Genomic DNA, 22,348 nt, shown 5'->3' with positions numbered 1-22,348 from the left:
TCTTCACTTTAAAATTTTCTCTAATGTGTTTAGAAAAAAAAATCAACTTAAAATAGCAGTAAAGCTGAACTGATAATGTGCAGTGGTTGCATAAAACCACATAGTGATCAAACTGTGTATTAACATACAAGACAACAGTTCAGTGTGGCTACACCCCCTAAGAACTTCCTGTCAGCTGGACTGCTGCATAATGTCATCTGTTAGCATAGCAGTTGCTCAATTCATTGAACAATACAGAATACAAGCAAACAAAGAGCTTATTTATTATATTTTTATACCATCATAAACCACAAACAGTGTTAAAATGTACATTTTCTGTGTCTAACTAATGTCATATTTTCTACATTATACTAAAACAATATGGTTGGGTTTAATTCTCTTTCATGCTCAGTCTTTAGTGTAAGACAGTTCAGGACGCCCCCTTGTGGATTTAAATAATCCCTTCACTCCTTCAGAGCCTGAGATTTATTGCTGGTGTGTTTTTCAAAGAAAAGCAACACATGGAAAACATTTAAACCCATCAGAGCAGTAAACTGTCATGTAATAGAAACATGTTTCCTGATTGCTCGTTAAACAGCGGATAAAAGTTTTCCTGTAACGGTAAGTTGTTTCTCTGCCATTAGCACATTTAGCAATGTGTTCACAAGATTTGACTGACAGCGCTAAGCCCCTCCTCCTGGCTCTGATTGGTTGTTTTTGGTCAGGAGCTGAGCATTTCTTCAGATTACAATCGTAGCTCAGGGAGGAGGTGGAAGAGTTCAATCTTTTCACAGATTATCTGTCTCATATTAAACTGTCAGGACATGGTGACAGTTTTAACAAACATGTAACAAACATATTCTTTATAAAAGTTGCATACTGCAGCTTTAAGGTAAAACTGGGAGTATCTATGACACTTTGAGGAAGGAGTCCTGTATCATGCTCTCCACCTCCTCCACCAGAACGCTATAATCTGCCTGAAGAGCTCTGTGTCCGCTCCCTCTCTGCCTCAGGCATTTCATCATCTTTCCGTGTGCTGCCGGTTCGGACGCGGCCGCTTCCAGCTGCTCCAGCTGCTTCATGGGATCAGGAGAAACATTCTGGATCCGAAGAGCTTTGAACACGGCAGGAGCAAATTTCCCGTAGTGTGCAGTGGAGCAGAGCACCGTAGGGCACGATCCATCCTGCAGCCGATCAGCCACCACTTTCGCCACGGCGGTGTGCGTATCCATCAGGTATCCCGTCAGAGTGTGGAGCTCCTGGACGGCGGCCAAGCAGTCCTCCTCAGAGCACCAGCCGGCCTGCACCTCCTGCTGCATCCTGCCGAGGAGACGCTCAGGAAGCTGGAAGCGTTTCTGCGCGTCTAAGTGAGTGAAGAGGTCGTCGACCAGGTGGCTGTTTCCTCCTGAGACATGGTGGATGAACCTCTCCAGGTTGGAGGACTTCAGGATGTCTATGGCGGGGGAGTGGGAGAGCAGCAGGGGGCGACCCTGGAGGTCATACTGGCCTGTGGTGATGAAGTCCGACACAACTCGGTTGTGGTTGGACGCACAGATGACTTTTCTTATCGGGATGCACATTTGCTTGGCGTACAACGCTGACATGGCATTACCAAAGTTCCCAGTAGGAATACAAACATCCACGGGATCTCCAAAGTTAATCACACCATCTCTGCACAGATCCAAATAGCAAGAAGAGTGATAAACAACCTGGAAGAGGAAAACAAACAATTAGTGTCAAAGCTTTTTCTTATAGTAGACCAAAATCGCACTTAAAAAAACTGAATTCACCAAACATGTTGTGCTTTTTTTCTACCTACTCAACAACAAACTAATCATGAACTATTTTAAAAGGACAGTATTATGTATTTTCCAGGCACATTGTGTCATTTTATACAATAATCAAGCAACTATGTTAACTTAAAAATTAGGTGTGTATATATATATATATATATATAAGATATATATGACTTGGAAGAAATTTGACTTCATAATTTTAAAAAATTGGGTCTCTGTCTTTTTAAGAAACTCCTGCTCTTCCTGAAAGTCCAGCTTCAGGAAACCATCACAATATCGCTGGGATACTGGTACTGAAAATAAAAATACTTTGGCAGACTGCTACTTCAGCTAACTGCTACTAGAAATAAATCAGGCTAATCAGTTAGCCTGATTAGCAGATTAACTGATAATCAGGCTAACTGCAAAATACTCAGGCAGTTAACTTAAGTAATTTAGTACTCAAACTAACTGCTACTAAAAATAAAGATACATGGCTGAATGCTAATTTCTACTAGCTTTAGGGACTTAGGCTACTTGCTAGCATAGGGCAATTGTTGTACTGTTTATTGTAATAGCAGAAAAAATATGATGAGAAATCAGATTTATCTGGACAATAATAAGCTAATTGATGATGTAACACCAAAAGTAGTCTAACTGCTACTAGTTACTGGAGTTTCATGTAGTTATTCTAATTTGCTACTGCAGCTAATACTACAATTAAAGAGATTTAGGCTACTTGCTACTTGGACTAAATGCTAACAGAACTAAAGGTACTCAGACTAATGTTACTAGAAGTATATGTAGTTTGGCTAACTGCTACTGATCAATTTAGCTGAGTATGATTTGCTTTTCCATACTCAACCCAACCATGAAAATAACAGAATCAAATTCTAGACTTTTTCAAACAGCCCAGAAACTTTGAGTGGAGTTTTTGGAGAAAGTTAACACACCTGCGGCAATAGCCGTGCCCAGTTGATGGAGTTGGCGGTGCTGAGGATGGTACCGTACTCCACAGCGAGATGCCCGGTCAGCCCCGACTCACCAAACATCTTCTTGATGCTCTTCTGACAGAAGTCAAAGTCTGACAGGACACTGACTGCTCTGGCGTTGCCTTCCCTGAAGCTCGTCATCTGCAGCTTCTGGACCTCACTCACTCCTTCTTCTGGGAAAAACACCAACACTCCTGTCCGGTGTCTGTCGGCGCCGCTCAGTTGGCTGAAGCCGCTCAGGACGGCGCTGCCTGTGTCCCCAGACGTGGCGACCAGGATGAGGAAGTTACACATTGGTGGGAGGCAGTGGGCGAAGAGTTGGGGCATCAGCTGCAAGGCAAGGTCTTTAAACGAGGCAGTTGGACCGTGGAAAAGCTCTTGGATGTATTGATTTTGAACAAGATGCTTCACAGGAGCAACTTTGTCACTGGAAAAATTGTCTCCATATGCTTTAAATACCATACTCCTGAGGTCCAGAGGAGAGACGTCCAGTGGGTGGATGCACTTTTCCAGCAAAACCAAAGCTCTCTCTGGGTATGACATGGAAATTAATCTGAGCCATTCGCCTTTAGGAACGTTTGGAAAGCCTTTTTTGGGAACATAAAGACCTCCATCTGCAGCTAGGCCCTCGATAACCACATCACTGAAATACGTTTTTCGATTGGGTAATTCTGAGCCGCCACCCCGGGTTGAAACATAAGTCTCCTCATCGTGTTCCAGATATCTCTCCACTGCCTTCAAAACCTTCTCTGCCACTTCCTCCACTGTGTCTCCCATTCCACAAAACACCCTCACGTCCAGCCATTTCTCGTAGAACTGCTTCCTGTACAGTAAAATATCTCTCATGGACACCCCGACTTCTTGGCCCACTATCCGGTTAACCTTCATCCTGCCGAGTCTCTCCATGATGTCCCGGCTGTCCACGTCCAGGTAAACCACAACCCCGTTCTGCTTCAAGTGCTGCATAGCTTCGCCATGAAGGGGATTGGAGCCTGTCAGGGAGACGATGCATCCAGATGCAGAGAAGTTACTCAAAGTCCGGCCTTCCTCCTCCAGAAAACGCCTCCCTCCGACCTCCGCTAGCTTGGCTGCAACCGGCATCTTCCACGCCGGCTCTAAGACATCATCATCGACGTCTACGGCGGGCAGGCCCAGTTTGTTGGCCACAATTTTCCCAACTGTTGTCTTTCCTGCTCCGGGCGGACCCATCAGCAGAATGTTTTTGCCCCCCAGTGGGGCGGATTTTGTGGAAAACCATGACTTTGATGTGGAAAGTTGGCACAGATGGCATCTTGCGGTCCTCGAGGAAAGCTGAATGGCGCTGAGTAATCCCATTCAGGAAAGAAGACGGAGCAGCTGCTTTTCCCTCTGCAAAGAAAACATGTTGGCTAATTATGACACAGATCAGAAGGGAAATGAAAATATAAGAACATGCATGCAGACACAACACAAATATACAAATATTAATGATCAACCTTTAACCAGACGAAGGAGATTCTGTGCAAAAACTGCTGACTTTTTTTTTCTTATTAAAGGTGACCTGTTATGCTTAATTGAACAGGTTATCGTTTTTGGTCGATCCAAAACATTTTTAGTACCAAATCATTCTTTCATAATGAGATTTTAATTTGCTCAGTTCTGTCTATTTTGGGTCTCTTGTTACTTTAAATCCAAATCAGTTGCTGCTGGCCACAACCCCAAACTCAACTTTTACACTCTCAGATGAAAATGGATGCAAATGGATTATACAACCTCACATCTTTGAAAAGCAGAAGTGGAGCCTCCTGCACAATCAACGTGAATGCAGCAAGTGGTTTATAAATTGCAAGTCAGCAACAAAACACTTGTCTTTTCCAGCAGCCATTGTACAACGCATTAAGAGCGATAAAACTAGCTGACGAAACGTGCTCGAGCTCAGCTTGAGTTGCTAGGTGACGGGGCTGGGCTATGCTGGGGTTGCTAGGTAATGTGCAGTGCCCATGAAAAGTATTTAACTACCTGGAGGTTTTTGAAACAGCTCATTTTCCAGACACCAAACATCTCGGTGTTTTATTGTTTTGTTTTTTTGGTGTTTTTTTTTAGCACTTTGGCTGTTTTTAGAAGCAATTGAGACCCAAATTAAAGTTTAAAAATGTGCAAAATGTGAATTTTGATTAAGTTCCCTTTGAATGGAAGGCATTAGAAAGGACCTTAGAGGAGCAACTATTGCCTTGTATCTTTACAAATAGTTTGATGTCCATCTTGTGGATGACCGATAGCTGTTGTCCCAAGATAAGCATGTGAAATGGAGAAAAAAATATTTTTTTAAAAAACAAAAAAACAGGGAGTTACATCTTAGGCTGACTTTAAAGGTCTCAGCATGATAAATGTTGAGGAGAGTACAATGGGAAAAAAAACTTTTGGAAATGGTATCTAACAAAAAACTCTAACAGAAAAGCTGAAAATGAATTATTTTTTGTTCATATAACCCAGGTTATCCAACAGTTCATCCATGAACACAGTTTTACAAATATATATATATTATAGAATAAGAAGACTTTTTCAGTCTGATAAAGAAAACATTAAACAGGTGTACTTAATAAATGCGATCGGAAGGAGTAAAAAATTACGGCCATGTATTTGGATGAATAAAAAGTATATTGTGCATAAGAAGCACCGCATTTTTCTAATCAGTGTTTTATAATATTGTGTTAAATGGTTTGGTGCCTACAATAACAGAAGAAAAGTCTCGTTTTGAGAAGCTTCCTGCTCAGAAAACTGACTGAAGTGGACTTCAGGCTACATTATGAAAAGGTTATCAATGTTGTTTTAATCTGTTTCAAAAGCCTCCATAAATTATACACCTTCTAAGGAAAATACTCACGTAAATGTGTATTATGTGTTTTTCGCTCTTTGGTCGAGATAATGATTTATTTACGAAACTGTGTCTCACTGTTGTCAGCGTTCCTCTGTGAACTACGACAAGCCCATAGGGACAAAATTACTCCAAATCTGTTTGGATTTTTATAAAATCTGTATTATATGAAATGATTCTCAAATCGTTTGAAATATTAGGTCAAACTACAGATAAATCTTATCATTTTTTAAGGTTTAAAAGAATAAGTAGGCAGTTTCAGAAAAACTTAAATATGCATGTTTGGTTTCAGTTTATCGCAATGTAGGGGAAAAGTCGTTCTTAAGACAGACGTCCAGCATTATTAAAAATATATTTTTAAAGATCATATTCCACAACAGAGATATTTAAAAACAACTCTAACGGAATGAAGAAATACTAAATTTGAAAATGTTTGGATAGAAATATTAAAGAATGATTTATAAATTAGAAGTAATTACCATGAATAAAATTATGTTTTCTTATAAAAATGTTACTGAAAGACGTTGATACCACGGAGTCTAGAACAAATAGTAAGTAGCGACAACATTTGTATTTCTCCTGCGCAATCTTACAACAGTTTCGACAAGTCTAACCTCCACAGTATGGCGGCGTCATTGACGTGCAGAAGCGCCTAGACACGTTACGTCAAACAGGAAGAATATTTTGCTGCTTTCAAGTTCACGTTAAAAACTGGGAATCTAGAGCTTTCGGAACAAAGGCGACAGAAGTTTGTCAAAAATAACGGTTGTATTAACAATTTTTCGACAGCTGCTATTTTTAAAAAGTCACATTTAATTGTTTAAGATATTTTTTACAGTAATTATATGCTTTGAGCGCAGTGGTTTTATAAGTCAAGTGCTGTACGAGTGTTGCGGAATGTCACATTTGTTGTACCGTTGCCTAGCAACGACCTGGATAGCTGCTTTTACATTTTAAAGTAGCGTTTTCACAACTCTACCAACAATGTCTGAAGCCATCTACCCAGCAGGAAGCGTCTACGACTGGATCCCAAAGGAGCAAGAGGAAATTAAAAAACCACCAAGGTGAGTTTTATACATCATAAAACGCGATTTAAAAAATATGTCTTTAAAAAAAAATTAACTGAGGTTTGACAAGTGTAATGTATCAAATTTTATCTAAATCTCATCAAATGTCTAGGTATATTAAATGTACAGACCTAAATCACAGTTTAAAATTGGGGTTTTAAGTTCCACTGATTTCCCAGTAAAACCAGTTCTTGATGTCGAACCATGGTATTTTTTTCAGCCAAGGAAGCAAAAGACACATTTTTAATATCTTTACTCAACTTTAAAACCAAAGACAACAAGAGAGATTAAAATGTTATCTTATTGTTGACCTCAAATGTAAAAAGTGGGATTTTTCTTAAGTTGTTACAGTCATTTATTTGTTTTTGTTGTTTCCTCCTCAAATATTATTGAATGTGGATTGAAGTGATTGTTTGGTGTAATATTGTGTTCTGAAATCTCCATAAAGATATGTATCCAAGTTCAGGCCAGCTGTCATTCTTGAGGAGAAGCTAACCAAAGATGCGAAGAAGACTATGGGACCACCAAAAGTGGAATTGCCGTCTCCAGATAAGTACCTGAAAAAACACTCGAAGCATCCCAAACCACCCGAGAGTAAGTCCGTCTATCAAACTGTATGAGGATTTACCGTTGGGGTGTGAATCTGACGTCTGCATTTCCTTTTGGGACAGAGTCTGAAGATGGACATAAGACTCGGACCTGCACAGTGAAGAAGCCAATGGTCCCTAGGCGGACTGAGAAACCACTGATGGGGATCCAAACCAAAAGGGATTTCCTACAGACTACTGTCATGTTTCCCATGAAGCCTAAAGCCACTTCTGTTGACACAAAGAAAGGACACAAACAGCTCCTGGAGAACTCTGGACTTGTCCCTAAATACGTCATGAAAAAGGTATTTTCTATGAAGAGAAAAGGCATTTTGAGACTATTTTCTCTCCATATTTTCCTTCATCATGTCTCTAAACTTTGTGTACTTTTTGTAGAAAGCTTGGATGAGTGTTTGTATTGGTAGTTGTGTCTCTTTAATGGGTAAATCTCATTCTGTGGAAGTTTTTCTTTCTCTTCTGTGTTTAGCAACTGATGAAGAAATTGTATGGAGCTAAATTGGGGCCGTAAAGTTTATTAAAAAGAAAGAAATAAAGATTTGAAGCTTGTCCCGAAAGTTATTATGATAAACAATAATATTGTTGTTTTGAGACAGTTTTCAAGTAATATAGTAATAATGGCATAATAATGTACGAACATATTCTCAAAGATCAACAAAATTTGAATTCTGATATGTGTACGGTAAAACTCTGGCAACCACAGCTGTCAGCATTTTACCCCTAAACTAAAGACTTTTAAAAAAAAAATTTTTTGTTTATACAGTGTACCTTGTAAATGCTTGAAAAGTTATTGAAGTTTATTGTGTGAAAAGCGTAAGAACCCTGATTCGTGTTGCTACCTGCAGGATTACGGTGAAGTACCGACGTATCTGCAGCTGCGCAGTGAAGCGGAGCGGAAGGCCCAGGCGGAGTACCAGCGCCTGGCAGGGGAGCAGAATGTGCTGGAGAGGCTAACGGAGGAGGATCACCAGGCCGTCCTGAAGGTACACGATTGTTTTTAGAAGAACACGGAATCACTGCAACATCTAAAACCTCTGCTGAACTAAACAGCATTAGACTGACGAAGTCAGAGGCATGTAAACACAGAAATATGTATTTTTTTAATGCAAAAATGAGCTTTTAGCTAAACTAGCTTAAAGCTAATTTGGCTAATTTTTTTTAGCTGCTAATGTTTACATCTTTTATTTAGAACACAGGTGTCAAACTCAAGACCTAGGATCTAGAGTCAAATATGGGCCCTCTAGACTCTAGATCCCCACACTTTAATTATGCAGTAATGCATAATTCTATGTTTATTGCAAATTTTCTGTAAAAATGATTAAAAAAAAAACACCGTTGGATATGTGATGCTAACTCCCACCAGCAGGTGGCAGCACTTTGTTTCTTCTACTGCACTGCTGCCTCAGCCTGACTTGGCGTCAAGTTATAGCCCGTGATTGATGTGGAGAGCAGAGGTGGGGACTCGAGTCACATGACTTGGACTCGAGTCAGACTCGAGTCGTTAAAATCACGACTTGAGACTTGACTTGAAAAAATGCTCAAAGACTCGGACTTGCCTTTGACTTTGATGCCATTGACTTGGGACTTGACTCGACTTGAAGCTGTTTACTTGAAAAGATTTGATACTTTTTACTCAAAGTCTTAAAATTTAAAACACGTTATTTATAAAGTGGCGTCATTAATTAATGTCACTCATTCCGTATCAATATGCGCAGACCGTCACTACGGTTTTCCTCTCTCCTTATGTATGTATGTGTACGTAGCTGCAGCACAACCAATCAAATTAACAGGATTTGGACGTTTAAAAAAACGCGGCAAAGCTACAGAGCTCAGGGAACGAAATACGAAATAACCGCTCGAATATGCTTCCGCGAGTAATTTCTTTTGGCTACGTAGGTTATGAACTTTCGACTAAAAAACGAACTGCAACTTGTAAAACGTGCAAGAAGAGAATATCGGATGGAGATGCCACGACGTCCAACTTTGTCCGGCATTTGAAGCTTCACAAAGATCGGTAGGTGGCACTTTTCTTTTGCTGTAAGATAGCTGACTTTAGCTAACTTCGTGTTAGCATGTGTACTCCGGGTTAAATTGGTGATTATTTACCATAAATCCGGTCCTTCAAATGCCTCCACAAATAATGTGCACCGTGTTAGCTCAGGAAGCCGGTGGATAGTGAGCGGGGCTCCGGAACAGAAAGCAGATTCTGGACCTGAACACAGGGAACAGAGTCTCTCTGTCCCATCATGATGATGAGCCGGGTCTAGTATCATCTAAGGATGGTTGGTGTATTTGAAGACATCTACGTTGGGAAATTATATTGACAATATATTGTTTTGACAGGTCAGAGAAAAGAGGAAAAAACTGCTGTGATGGTTCTTTGTATTGTGCTGTGGAAATGTCAGCATTTTCCTCTTTTTATTGAATATCAAGTTTAACAGAACTGGGCAATAAAGTGGTCCAATTTAAAAATGTTTTTATACTTTGTGTTCAGCTACACATGTTCTATCATTTGAGATAAATACATATTTTAAAACGAACAAATGGTCTATTATTTGAATTTTATGTATAATTGCAAATTATTAAAAAAAATAAAAAATAAAAACGACTCGAAATGACTTGAAATTAAAGGTTTCTGACTTGAGACTTGACTCGACTTTTGCCTGTCTTTACTTGAGACTTGACTCGGACTTGAGGACAGAGACTTGAGACTTACTTGAGACTTGCAACACAGTGACTTGGTCACACCTCTGGTGGAGAGTAACAAAAAGTCACATTTATGTCATACATAAGCATTACAATGGAGTATTAGGGTCATAATAATAATACAAAAGTTTTTAAAATAAAATCGTGAGAATAAAATCACAATATTTTGACAATAAAGTCATAATATTACAAGAATAAAGTTGTACGAGAATAAATTCAAAATAATATCAGAATAAAGTAATGGTATTTCAAGAATAAACTTGTATTTTTACGAGAATAAAGTAACAATATTTTGAGAACAAAGTCATAATATTAAGACAGTAAAGTCAAATTATTATGAGAATAAAGTAATAACATTTTGAGAACAGTCATTTTATGAAAATAAAGAATAAAGTTGTGATTTCATTCTTTTAAATTTTCTCCACGTGACCCTAATACTCTCTTGTAAAACATAAATATTGCAAAAGATTTCCAAAGTAGCTCCACAAAAACAGAATCTGTGATTTTGATTGCAAAAAAATCACAAAAAGAATCACAAAATGTAATTTGAAGACCCAGCTATTATTGGTATTTTAGCAGCTTGATAATAGATTTTATCAATACATTTTGCCACAACCGTCCCTTTAAGGACATTCATGACCTTGATGTGACTCTTCTCCTTTAAGGGCCTGAAGAAGAAGTGGGATGAACTCCACCGTGAATATCAGGGCCTTCCTCTCCTCATCGACACGCCGTCAAAGAAAACCCGGAAGATCCGCCTGGAGGAGAAGATGAGTCAACTGGAGAAGGACATCAGCTTCTTTGAAAGGTTCAAAACCATTTTTATTTACGACGATTAGGGACGAATGGTTTTGTTCGCTAAATCTCACCAGTAGAGGGAGCTGCTGCAGAAAATGTTGGTGTGTGAATTTCCAAAATAGCTTTAACAAATTAGATACGTTGTTGTTTTAGCAGTTTGACTCTCAACATTGAGGTGAGATAACTGTGGTTACATTAACACAGCAGGGAAATGCGACCCGTATCCGACTTTTTCAGTCTGAACGCCCCGATTTCGAATCGGATCAGAACAGAATCAGATTTGTTCTGCTTTCATGCTTTGTAATAATTCATATTCTGATTGTTTTCAAACTGTCTGCAGTCTGGACAGTCATGACACATTTTACCTGACGTTCATGTCGTTGATGTGAGATACGAGTCATAAAAATGCCAGACGCATTAAATCCGGACGAAAACAATGACTGTAAATTCTAACTATGAAAGAAGAAGTCAGTGCTTCAAATCACAGCCGCACCTTGGTTTTAATTTTGAATTCAAACATACTTCAAAAAGCTGTTTCTGTTACCTGTGTTTTCTTTTTATGAGCTTCCTTCATGTTTCTTAATATGATTATGTGACGATATTGTCAGCTGTTGTTGCTGAGTAAAGGTTAAAAGGACAGTATTACATAAAAGTGACTGTTTTGAGCTTCAAATCATGTTAAAATGTCATTCCTTTATCAAAAACATGGATTATTGCTTTGATTCTTTCATTCATGTTTGAGAAATCGTTGAGTCTCCATATCTACCATTCAGCTGTGCTAAATGCCTGGGTGGACTTAGCCTCGCCTTCGAGTTTCCACCTCACTGAGCAACTCTGTCCCACTCAGCTCCTTCAGACTAGCCAGCAGCAATTAGCAGACATCTGGTGAAATATGTGTAGCAGCTATTTCTCAGTGAAACGCTGGTAAAAACATGGTTAAAGGGTTAACAGAGGAGCCATGTGATGACTTCCGAAAGGCAGAGTTTCAGAAAGAGCAGAAGCTTCTTAAAGAGACAGAGGCCCAATTTCAAGGCATTAAATTACAACGTCAAATTTATTTGAAGTCATATTTGATATAAATATCATTTTTATAGCAACTAAAGTTAACATAGTTACTTGATTGTGCTATAAAATGAAACTATGTGCCTAGGAAAGACATACAACTGCCATTTTAAAATCAATGCATGAAAGGTGGTGTCTGTTTTTACTCCGGTAAACAGAGCGATGCTGCGTCATGATTTTCTTCGCTCATGCAGGTCGGTTCGGGGCTGTAAACCATTTACTCACAAGTCTCATTGTGGTTTAATTAATAGTGGGCAAAAACAACCGAATTTCAGGAAAAAAAATCTAAAGTGATTACCAAAACCTGCTGTGTGAATGTAGCCTCTTCATGTTTTTCACAACAAAATGCAACTTTTGATTCTTTCTGTGTTTTTTTTCACTTATCTTTAAATAATGGTTTTAGAAATAAACACCTATATGTATTTAAAAGTATAAAGGCAGTGCTCTAACAAACAAATATGTTTGTTTTTTTTCCTTTTTAGTATGTACTTGCTAACAGAAAATCACTGATGGGGTTGGTTGTCACATGTTGGAAAAGAAATTACTACTCAGGAGATTTAAAAACGTTTGATTGTCTTTAGCTGAAAAGAAAAAAACAGCAACATTTAAAAACAATGAAGAGACGGGCTGTGGATGGCCGCCCCAGTGAGACATGGGCGGCTCCCGGACCGCCTCGGTTTGTCTGTCCAATCAATGACTCAGAAAGCCAGAAAATAAAATTACAGCGTTTTGGATTGGCCAAATTCTGCTCTGCTGCCGACAATTTGATTCCTTTTTTATAATTTGGATAGCCTTTATATTCTGTCAGCATATGAAATGTTGAGAATATATTAAATTAAGCCAGCGCTGCGACCAACGACTGTTTTAGTAATCAATTATTCTGACTATTAGTCGGTTATTCAGATTATAAAACTGGGCACACTGTGCAAATTTTTCATTAAACCACTGAAGCTTATTTCATACATTTAAAATACATTATAAAAGGCAAATAAACACATATTTTAATTCCTTTTTAAATAAGAATAAAGGGATTTTCTTGGCTAAATGCACTTACATTGATTGCTTTATCATTTGTAGAAAAGGATGCATCTGCAGCTAAAAAAATCTTAACTTCAGTGTAGGATTGATAAATGGATAGCGAAAGATGCTAATAAACTTTTTTTTTTTTTTACAAAATTTGAACCAACTCCCACTTGATGAGTTCTGGGTAGAAAATATCTACAGACAAAGAAGGTTTTTCATCTTAAATCCAAAATGTTAATTTATTTTGTCCAGTTTTGGGTTAATTACTGCTTTGAACATGTTTTTTTTCAGCAAATAACCATTTTTTCTGGGCCTCCATTTAATCGGTTACTAAATTAGTTGACAATTATTTCAATAACTGATTAATCGCAATGAATTCAATTAATTGTTTCAGCCCTAAATTAAGCGTTGTAAGTTGAAAGACTGTATTAAAAGTAATCTTTCTCTAGAAGCCTTCATCCAAAATTATTTTTCATTAAAACATTATAGGAACAAGTCATATGTGTTGTTTCGTATCTTTTGAAAAAAAAAAAAATGAATTTATTTTTAGATAAAAGGTGCGACAACCAACCTCGTTCTCCTCTATACATTTTTTGTATTTATGCAGTTATTTTCTGTGATTGCTAAAGCTGTGCTACCAAATAAATGCTACTTTACAGCTTTATTGCCAAGTCTCCCTTTTTGAAATAAAGTTGCACAGTGGTAAAACAGAAAATATCCTCCCATTAACTTTAAAAACCTAAACAGTTTTAATCTAATTCAGTTAATGGTTTGTGGTTTTGTGTTGTGATGCTCCATTCAGACGTTCGCTGAAACAAGGAAAGATGCTGGCATTTCAAACAATCTGTGCTGAATGATGACAAACTCAAGAAAGAACAAAGAGTTTCCATCGTTTCCAGACTTGTGCTGCGATGAGTCGTGTTTATTTTCAACCTAGTGCTGCCTGGGGCCCCAAACAAAGCCTGTCGTTATTTATCACCCTTTTCCGCTGAGCTCATCCAGACCTTTTAGTGACATCAGGTGACTAATCCCCCCTCATTGCCTCTGATTTTTCAACTTAATGCACATCAGCAGCCACAGAACACAACTGAAGAATGAATGATTGTTGCTTCAAACTGTGTGGAGTGGATAAAACAGGCTGCCATGAACAAGGGAAATCCCCTCTGGAGGGAAAGTTTAACGTATCTGACCAGAGTGGAATATCTTTGGAGACTTCAAGCCTAAAAATGCTGGACTGATTACTAAAACACAATTGTAGGAGTGACAAAATGAGGACATTTTTAACCTATTTGGATCTTCCTCTTGGATCAAAATTTGAATTGGGAAAGCAGACGAACATTAAAGGTCACTTATAATGCTTCCCTGAGCAGGTGAGGATAGATGGTCTCCACAAAACGATCATTACATTTTTGTTAAAATTTTCTTCAGATTTTAGTCTGCTCAGTTCAGTCTATTTTGAGCTCCTGTCTCTGTAAATACAAATAATCTTCTGTTAGCCAAGTCCCCTATCTTAAAGATTGCACTCCTGTGACAATGGCTGCAAACAGATGCATAATAATACAACTGTACATCTTTGAAAAGCAGAAGTGGAGCCTCGTGCACAACCAACAAGAATGCAGCAATTTGTTTCTTGATGGTAAGTCAACAACTAATCACTTGTATTTTCCAGCAGCCATTGTACAACAGAAAAACCATCCAACCAAATGTGCTGGAGCTCGGTTTCGGTTGCTAAGTAACTTAATAATTGGGACGTTTTTGAAATGACCCATTTACCACACACCAAAAAACAAACATAACTTAACATACATGTTTTATAAGCACTTAGACTGTTTGTAGAAGCAGTTGAGACCCAAATGGAAGTATAAAACTGTACAAAATGTAAATTCTGCATAATAAGTTCCCTTTAATTCTCTCAAACTACATTTCCAAAGCATCAACTTGTGGACCATTCTTAAAAGACAACTAAGTATTTAGCTTGTTAGCTAAATAGATAGTTATCAAGCTAAATATTTAGTCTAAATATTTGCTTGCTAATTGCATATTTAGTTTGAAACTGTTAGTTATAAACGAAGTGGTGAAAATATGACTTTGAAATATGAAGTTTTAATTTTGTCCAAAAAACCCCAAATTATTTCCGATAATTTTTGATTCACTTTACTAACAGTTCCTCATTGTTGCAATATTATAATATAGGACTCACTCAGTAATGGAATACGGAACATTTTCACCTGTGTTGTACATTTGATGGGTTCTGTGGTAGAAATAATTACCAGATTTAAATATTGTCCCTGAATACATCCACCCCTCCGCCTCCTTGGAATCACATGAGGCTGATTAACCAGCATAACTCTCCTCAAAACAAAGCTTTTCTTTTACCTAAATGACTTGAGCGTGACCGTGCTGCCCATGTTGCCGGGTGGACAGGATTTCTCTGGTTAACTCTGGAAAACAAAGTTTCCTCCTCTTCGCTCAACAAACAGGTAAGTTTTAGTTGTAATAGATTAGAAACTGCTTGGCAATGCTTTGGAGATTATTTTAGTTAATTAAATGTGATCTTTAGGAAAAACATGAACTATTTTCAACTTAAGTGAAATGCATGCTTTTATCTTCTTGTCTGAACTATTCTGATGTGTTTCCTCTAAGGATAGAAAAGCCTCTTTACCACAACAACGGCTGATTTTACCATGTCATCACCACAGCAAATGGATGAAATGAGAATAAAAAGAGGAATTGTGGTAGGTTATTATGCTCACTTTCCAAATGTTGTAAACCAAAACTCTTTATGTTGAGTCCAAGCAGCTAGAATTTATTGTAATATTTAAAGTAGTTCTGATCAGTAGTTTTCTGGACTTTTTTGTCAAGCCAAACAATAATTGTTTAATTATTGGGGCTTGCCATACACCCCTTTAATGGATCAAGTGCTTTTTTGTCCATTTTAAGCAATTATTTACTTAAAACAAGCTCCTGTTTCTTGTTGAAAAGTTAGTTTTGTCTAATTTAAAGTGTACTATGATGTTTACAATAGAAACTAGATCAAAATTACTTTGTAAGATTTTATTTTTGCAGTGAATGTTGAGGAAATCTGAAGAGCTCTTGAAAATGTCTTCAAATAAAATACGGGAAATTAAATACGTGACAAATTAAAAATCCAGAAAGCTCACGCAACGTTTTACGAACAAAAAGTTTACAAGGAAGTTCAGCTCACTGAAAGTAAAATAAAAAAAATAAAGGTGTTTTTTTTTCCTTTTGCAGATAATCAACTGTTGTGTTAAAAAGGCATTTAGTCTTTTCAATAATGTTTTCCGTCATCTTATGTTTGGTACAAACATAATTCTCGTCACGTCACACTTCTGCAAACTTCGGTTGCTATGGAGTTGCTATGACAACAATAAACAAGCCACAAGCTTAATTAATTACTCGTTAATTTTTGAGTACTCTGCTCACCTCTGTGTAATACCATGATAAATATCAACGATATTTACTGTAGTTTTTAACTGCCGAATTAGCAATATTAGCTTAGCTACTGCAGCTTTTATTTGCTAGCTAAGGCGGACATGTAGCCTACGTGTTTGTTACTACATGTACTTACTCTGCCAGTCACCAGAACCTTCTTGTTATTCACAGGAAGTTTTCGTACTTCCTTTACAAATCCGTTGAAACATTGATTCTATGCGGCCATGGGTTTCAGGTGAAGCTCCTCCATGTTGTTCATTTGTTAAACTTTTATAAGATCGGACGCAGCTTGTCCAAGTCCTTGGACATATTTTCCTTCCCCGTTTCATACGGGTCAATCCCAACAGTAGCCATTTCGTTCATGTGTCTGTATCGCACATTGGTTAAGAGTGTCCATATATTTTCTTTTTTGTTGGTCTCAATGGCACGGGTCGTTTTCGGTGGGAGCTTCCAGGTGATCTGCTTTAAAACGCCACCTGAATGATTTGCGGGAAGCTGCTGTTGTATTTACTCATGTATTCTCTCTGCTGCCTGTTCCAGATCAAAGATGACTGGCCTGGCTACAACCTGGATCTGTTCACCTACCCTGAACATTACCACGACGACATTGAGAACGTCTACATTCCCCACGGAGTCATCATGAACCGGTACGAACACACGTGATGTGTCGGTAAACCATCTCCTACTGTGTGGTTTTCTCCTCCTGCTAAGGATAGAGCGCCTGGCCCGGTACGTCATGGAGGACTTTGAGGACAGTAAGATCATGGTGCTGTGCGTTCTGAAGGGAGGATACAAGTTCTGTGCAGATCTGGTGGAGTTCATCAAGGTTCTGGGATGCAGCTCCAACCGGTACCTGGAGACCCGGGTGGAGTTTATCCGCCTGAAGAGCTACCTGGTAGGCAAACTCATGGAAACAAACTCTTACGGTTACAGCTTGTATGTTCCTCTGGTAATGATCTGGGTAAAAACTTTAAATAAATAATTTTTTGTTGCAGAAACAAAAATATTTAGAAAAATCCAAGCTTTGTTTTGACTAATGTTGGTACAATTAATCGTGATTAATCGTTCATTGAAATAATCGTCAACTAATTTTGTAATTGATTAATCGTTAACTGGAATATTTTACTCAAAACCCCCCCAACATATTCAGAGTAGTAATTAAGCCATATACGGTATATATTTATATATATTTATATTTATTGCATTTAAAGTAAAAACACCATTGTATATAAAAATAGCCAAAATTCCTCATGTGGCAGTTTCAGCTCCTCCTGGTTTAGATTTATTAAATTTACATTTTAGGCATTATTTTAGATTTTACACTGCAAAAACACAACATTTTACCCGGTATTTTGGTTTAGATTCCAGTGCAAATACCTTATTACACTTTAAATAAGACAAAACTAGCTTGCAAGTAACTTTTCAGCAAGATATGGGAGCTTGGTTTAATCAATAATTCTTTAATTTGGGGAAAATATCTTGTTGCAAGTAAAATAAAATTGGAACTAGTACTTTTTCATCAATATTAAAGAATTATTGACAAAACAAGCTCCTATGTCTTTCTGAAAAGTTACTTGTTAGTTATTTTTGTGTTATTTCAAGTGTAGTAAGATTTTTCACTAGGAACTATTTAAAAAACTTGGTAAAATGTTTATTTTTGCAGCGTGAACACATCAATATTTGACCACCAGGTGTCGCTCTTGTTCCGGTTTGGTGAGGAATGATTTCAAGGCTTTGGGAGTAAAAACACAGTCCTGCCAGTATAGATAGATTCATCTGTTTTTGCCAAGAAAAACAGCTCTGGGGAATGATAAAGATGTCTTTACAGTGATATCACTGAGTGATTTTGAACGCTGTCATCTGGACGATGTTATTTTATGGTGTGTTTTTGGCACACGTCTGAAATATGTTTCCCTGCATGTGGCCACATTCCTTTCACTTCCTTTCCTGCACAAGAGAAAATGACAGGTTTTCTGAGTCAGACAAGGTCAAGAACCTTATTTTTTGTTTTGGGTTGTTTGTTTTTCTTTACATAAAAAGTTTAAATGAGCAGCATCACCTATTGTTGCTTGTTTTTTGCTCACAAAACGTTTTGTAATCTTGTAGTGTAGCTTCGACTTTCTCATTCATTTTTCAGACATGTCTTTAATTTAATCTTTGAAAAATACAAAAAATAACAGAGCTCAAGTATGTAGCATAAAATAGATTATTATAAAATATCCTGTCTTAAATCTTTGCTGTATATTTTCCCTTAAATTTACCCAGTAAATCATTTTCAGATACTATTAGGATATAATTCTTACTTTTTCTTGTCCACTATCATGATTCCTCATGGAAACCCAAAATAAAAAAGCTGCCTAAACACTGCAAAAACACAAAACCTCAACAATAATATAATAAAAATCCGACATAATATTGGAAAAATGTCTTGTTATAATTGAAAGAAACTACCAGTAGATCTAGGACTTTTAAAAAATCTATTTTAACTTAAAATAAGCTCTTATTTCTTAATGAAAAGCTACTTGTAAGCTAGTTGTCTTATCTCAAGTGTACTAAAACATATTTACACTGGAAACTAGACAAAAAGTATTTGGTAAGATTTTGTGTTTTTGCAGTGCAGAAGAACACAACACAGATGATGCAAATTTTTGTTTATGTTAATATTGTCCCATAATTAATGTAAAGTGGAGTTTCCATTGTTAGATTGGGTAAAATATAAATTAACTAAAGAAATTAATGATCATCATGGATCTTTGTGAAATAGTTAAAAGTCAAATCTTGTGTTTCCTCCAGAACGACCAATCAACAGAGGACCTTCACATCATTGGAAGCAGTGATCTGTCTTTTCTACGTGGAAAGGTTTGTTTTATGCATATTTTACCGGTTCAGTGTACTCCCAGCCTGAAGAGGGCGCTGTTAGACTTGTGAGATGTTGACATGGGGTTCAGACTGAAGCTGGAATAATGTGAAGAATGAAAACAATGCTTTGGAAATATTTGGGTATCAATGCTTTACTTCCTGTTCCTTTTGTCTCGTGTTAAATATTGATTTCCTGGTTCTGGTTTGATTTTAATGACTTTATAGGAAATTTATTATATTCCTATCCATTCATCCATCATTCTATTGGTCTCTTCATCCATCCATCCATCCTTCCATTTGTTCATCCATCCATCCTTCCCTCTGTTTATCCATCCATCCATCATTCTGTTGGTCTTTCCATCCATCCATCCATCCATCATTCTGTTGGTCTCTTCATCCATCCATCTGTTGGTCTTTCCTTCCATCTGTTCATCCATTCATCCATCCTATTGGTCTCTGTCCATCCAGTTGCCCATTCTGAGGACAGAAACTATCAAACTCTCTGAAACTTTCCTCCTTGTGAATCTGATCCCTCTTTACTAAATTGCCTCTCTCTGCACCCGGCTAGATATTAATCGGACCTTTCTGGACGGACGTCTGGCCTCTTACCGTACATTTACTGAGCTTGTAACCCTGAAGAGCTGTCGGGAAAGACTGATGAATCAGGGCAGAAATGTTACAACCTCAGCTGAATGGGAGCACAAACATGCCTACACTGTATAGTCCTGTGGCTAAAAGCAGAAAGGTTGTCGCCATCAACAGGAAAAACTGTTGACTTTATACTTCCTGTCCCTTATGCAATAAAATAGAAGAATTAAGTCATTTAAAAAAGTAGCTGTTTAAAAACTACAGTGTTGCTATTTTTAAACTCATACCATGATATGTGGGCTCGTTTAAGACTTGGAAGAGGAAATAATTAACATAATACAGCATAAACTAAATGTCCTCTTTAAATCCTTGTTTACATACAACCTAACATCATTGTAGCACAGCTAGCTGCCACAAGACATTACAAAAAAGCATTTTAAATATAGTTTGAGCCATTGCTTCAGAAATGACACAAATACTCCTAGGGTTTCTCATGATTTGTTTATTAATTAGCAAACAAAATACTAATTATGAGCCTGATGATGATTCTCAACTTATTGTACAAGCTAGCATTAGCAGGGCAGCACAGCTAGCTCTTGAGAAAAAGTTAGAAATGTAAGATTTGAAACCTCCAATAAGTAATTGCTTTTCACATAATACAGTTACTCATGAGGTTATCTGTTTATTGCTGAGAGAATAATACACAGAAAAAGGTAAATAAATCAGTTTGAGATCAAATGTACGAGTTCTTTGTGTTTATGTACAAGCTAACATTAGCACCTCAGTGCAACGAGCTGCTACTGGTAGTTAGAAAAGTAGCAGTTTCAAGTTCTTGTGTATCTTTTTTTTAAATAAAAAAGAGAGGCAACAACTGGTGTAACTGGCCATAGTGTTTATTAAAAGAAAATAAATTTAGCTCTAACAGAAATGAGTCTCCACTTTTTGTACCTATTTGAGTAAAAGCTAGCATTAGCAATGCCGCGCTAAAAGCAAAAAACAGTATTTTAAAAGTCCCACAAGTACTTGTTTTTTGAAAGTTTATTGTCTTATTTATTTTTTTCATATATTTATTAATTCAATACCCAATAATGGTAGTGCTGAGTATTTTTAATGTTAGCGACATCTTAAGAACATAATAAATAAAATCGATAAAAACCTAAATCGTTAACCCATCCAGCTCACATTAAGGCACCGAGTTTCTTTAACTTGGCCCCATTAGTTCAGTGTCTCAAAACGTGATGTGAAGCTTTTCGGGTACAGACTGAATAAAAATTGGCCAGCTGTCTGCATTTTCTCCGATCGCTCTCCCTAAACCATAGACACGCTCACAAAGAGTCCTCACAGCCAGAAGAAGAAGCATTCGTCGGAAAACCCAGAAGCAGCAGGGCAATCGCTCAGCGCCCGGTCACTCTGGTGACTTCTGGTCATTGTAGAAAACAGATGTTTCATTACAGCGGAGAACTGAAAGAGTCGTCTGTATTTTTTTTAGCTAAGACAGTGAAAATGCAGCCAACTTTGTTGCCATAGAAACCCCCCATGGAAACAGCCTTGCTTTTATTCTCGCTTTGCTTGAACAGTGTGAAAATTCAAGGATGACTTGCTGATATTTTTCTACCTTTTACTTGTTTTACATGCGACCCAGAGTGTGCTCGTTGTTGAGGTGAGTATAAACTGCGTAGTTTTTATTTATGACGTGAAATTAATTTGCTTGTCTTGTTTGTTACCAGTTGCAACTTTTTCACATTTCAACCAGAAACTTCAGTGTATTTTAATTGCCATTTTAGATGATTGCGCAACATTGAACAGGGGTGTCCAAAGTGTGGCTCGGGGGCCATTTGTGGCCTTTGGACAATTTGTTTAGCTCTCCAACTGTAGTTCAAGAATGACTTTTTGTAACCAAGTGTATAATTATTAGTAACTTGTTTTTTTTACAATGGAAAACATGAAATAAAACACAAAGTATTCACGTTTTCACAACCAAAAATGTCCAAGTAGTTTGGGTCTATCACTTAAAATCCAAATAAAATACACAAAAGTTTGTGGTTTAAACATGTCAGGATGTGAAAAAACTCAAGAAATATAAAAACTTCAACAATATGCACTGCAAAAATGCTAAATCTTACCAAGTATTTTTGGTCTAGATTCTAGTGCAGATATCTTAGTGCAGTTGTAATAAGACAAAATTAACTTACAAGTAAAATGTTTACCATTACATAGTAGCTTGTTTTGAGTAAGTAGTTCCTCAATATTGATGAAAAAGTACCAAGTTCCATTAGCAGATTATTTCACTTATAACATGGAAAAAAAGTGATTGCTGTAAATAAAATAATCTACTAACAAAACAAGTACATTTTCATCAATATTAAGAAATTATTTAGTCAAAACAATCTCCCACTACTTTCTGAAAAGTTACTAACAAGTAAGTAATAAGTGAATGCATCAGATGCAGCTGATAACGTAATTTTATTAAATATTTAAACATAAATATTTTTCAGATATTTAAATTTATTTAAATACATTTATTTAATTTGGTCTAGGTACATTTATTTAAATATTTTTTAAATATTAACATTTAAATATTTTCAAT

General features: G+C 37.1%; 3 protein-coding genes across 6 annotated transcripts in view; 2 read left to right on the top strand and 1 right to left on the bottom strand.

Moving 5' to 3' along the window:
* Positions 1 to 763: 763 nt before the first annotated feature.
* Positions 764 to 5,978, bottom strand: thnsl1 (threonine synthase like 1). Of its 2 annotated transcripts, XM_028004517.1 has the most exons (3): positions 5,610 to 5,978; positions 2,708 to 4,114; positions 764 to 1,688 (listed from the first exon to the last, which is right to left on the bottom strand). In XM_028004517.1, exons 2-3 carry the CDS (start codon positions 4,079 to 4,081, stop codon positions 888 to 890), a joined length of 2,175 nt encoding a protein of 724 aa, XP_027860318.1. In that variant the 5' UTR covers positions 4,082 to 4,114; positions 5,610 to 5,978; the 3' UTR covers positions 764 to 887. The 2 variants fall into 2 exon arrangements, with proteins under 2 accessions (XP_027860318.1, XP_027860319.1); XM_028004518.1 differs by lacking the exon at positions 5,610 to 5,978 and having other exon boundaries at positions 2,708 to 4,368.
* A 94-nt stretch (positions 5,979 to 6,072) lies between these two features.
* On the top strand, positions 6,073 to 11,600 carry enkur (enkurin, TRPC channel interacting protein). The gene is made up of 5 exons (XM_028004520.1): positions 6,073 to 6,664; positions 7,116 to 7,261; positions 7,339 to 7,559; positions 8,118 to 8,255; positions 10,644 to 11,600. The coding sequence occupies exons 1-5, from the start codon at positions 6,585 to 6,587 to the stop codon at positions 10,815 to 10,817; spliced, it is 759 nt and encodes a 252-aa protein (XP_027860321.1). The 5' UTR covers positions 6,073 to 6,584; the 3' UTR covers positions 10,818 to 11,600.
* LOC114136511 (phosphoribosyltransferase domain-containing protein 1-like) overlaps positions 10,693 to 22,348 on the top strand; it is a 25,815-nt gene continuing 14,159 nt past the window's right edge. Inside the window, exons 1-6 of one of the 3 annotated variants that reach the window (XM_028004522.1) lie at positions 10,693 to 10,786; positions 15,505 to 15,596; positions 16,855 to 16,961; positions 17,026 to 17,209; positions 19,108 to 19,173; positions 21,404 to 21,421. In XM_028004522.1, the coding sequence (XP_027860323.1) occupies positions 15,546 to 15,596; positions 16,855 to 16,961; positions 17,026 to 17,209; positions 19,108 to 19,173; positions 21,404 to 21,421 (426 nt within the window). In that variant the 5' untranslated portion in view covers positions 10,693 to 10,786; positions 15,505 to 15,545. Of the gene's footprint in view, positions 10,787 to 14,930; positions 15,342 to 15,504; positions 15,597 to 16,854; positions 16,962 to 17,025; positions 17,210 to 19,107; positions 19,174 to 21,403; positions 21,422 to 22,348 lie in introns of those variants that run through there. The other 2 variants (XM_028004521.1, XM_028004523.1) reach the window with 2 other exon arrangements.

This window comes from Xiphophorus couchianus, chromosome 21, assembly GCF_001444195.1.
Source record: "Xiphophorus couchianus chromosome 21, X_couchianus-1.0, whole genome shotgun sequence".
Lineage (NCBI taxonomy): Eukaryota > Metazoa > Chordata > Actinopteri > Cyprinodontiformes > Poeciliidae > Xiphophorus > Xiphophorus couchianus.
Note: the sequence above shows the minus strand (reverse complement) of the source record. Positions and strands in the feature narration are given on the sequence as shown.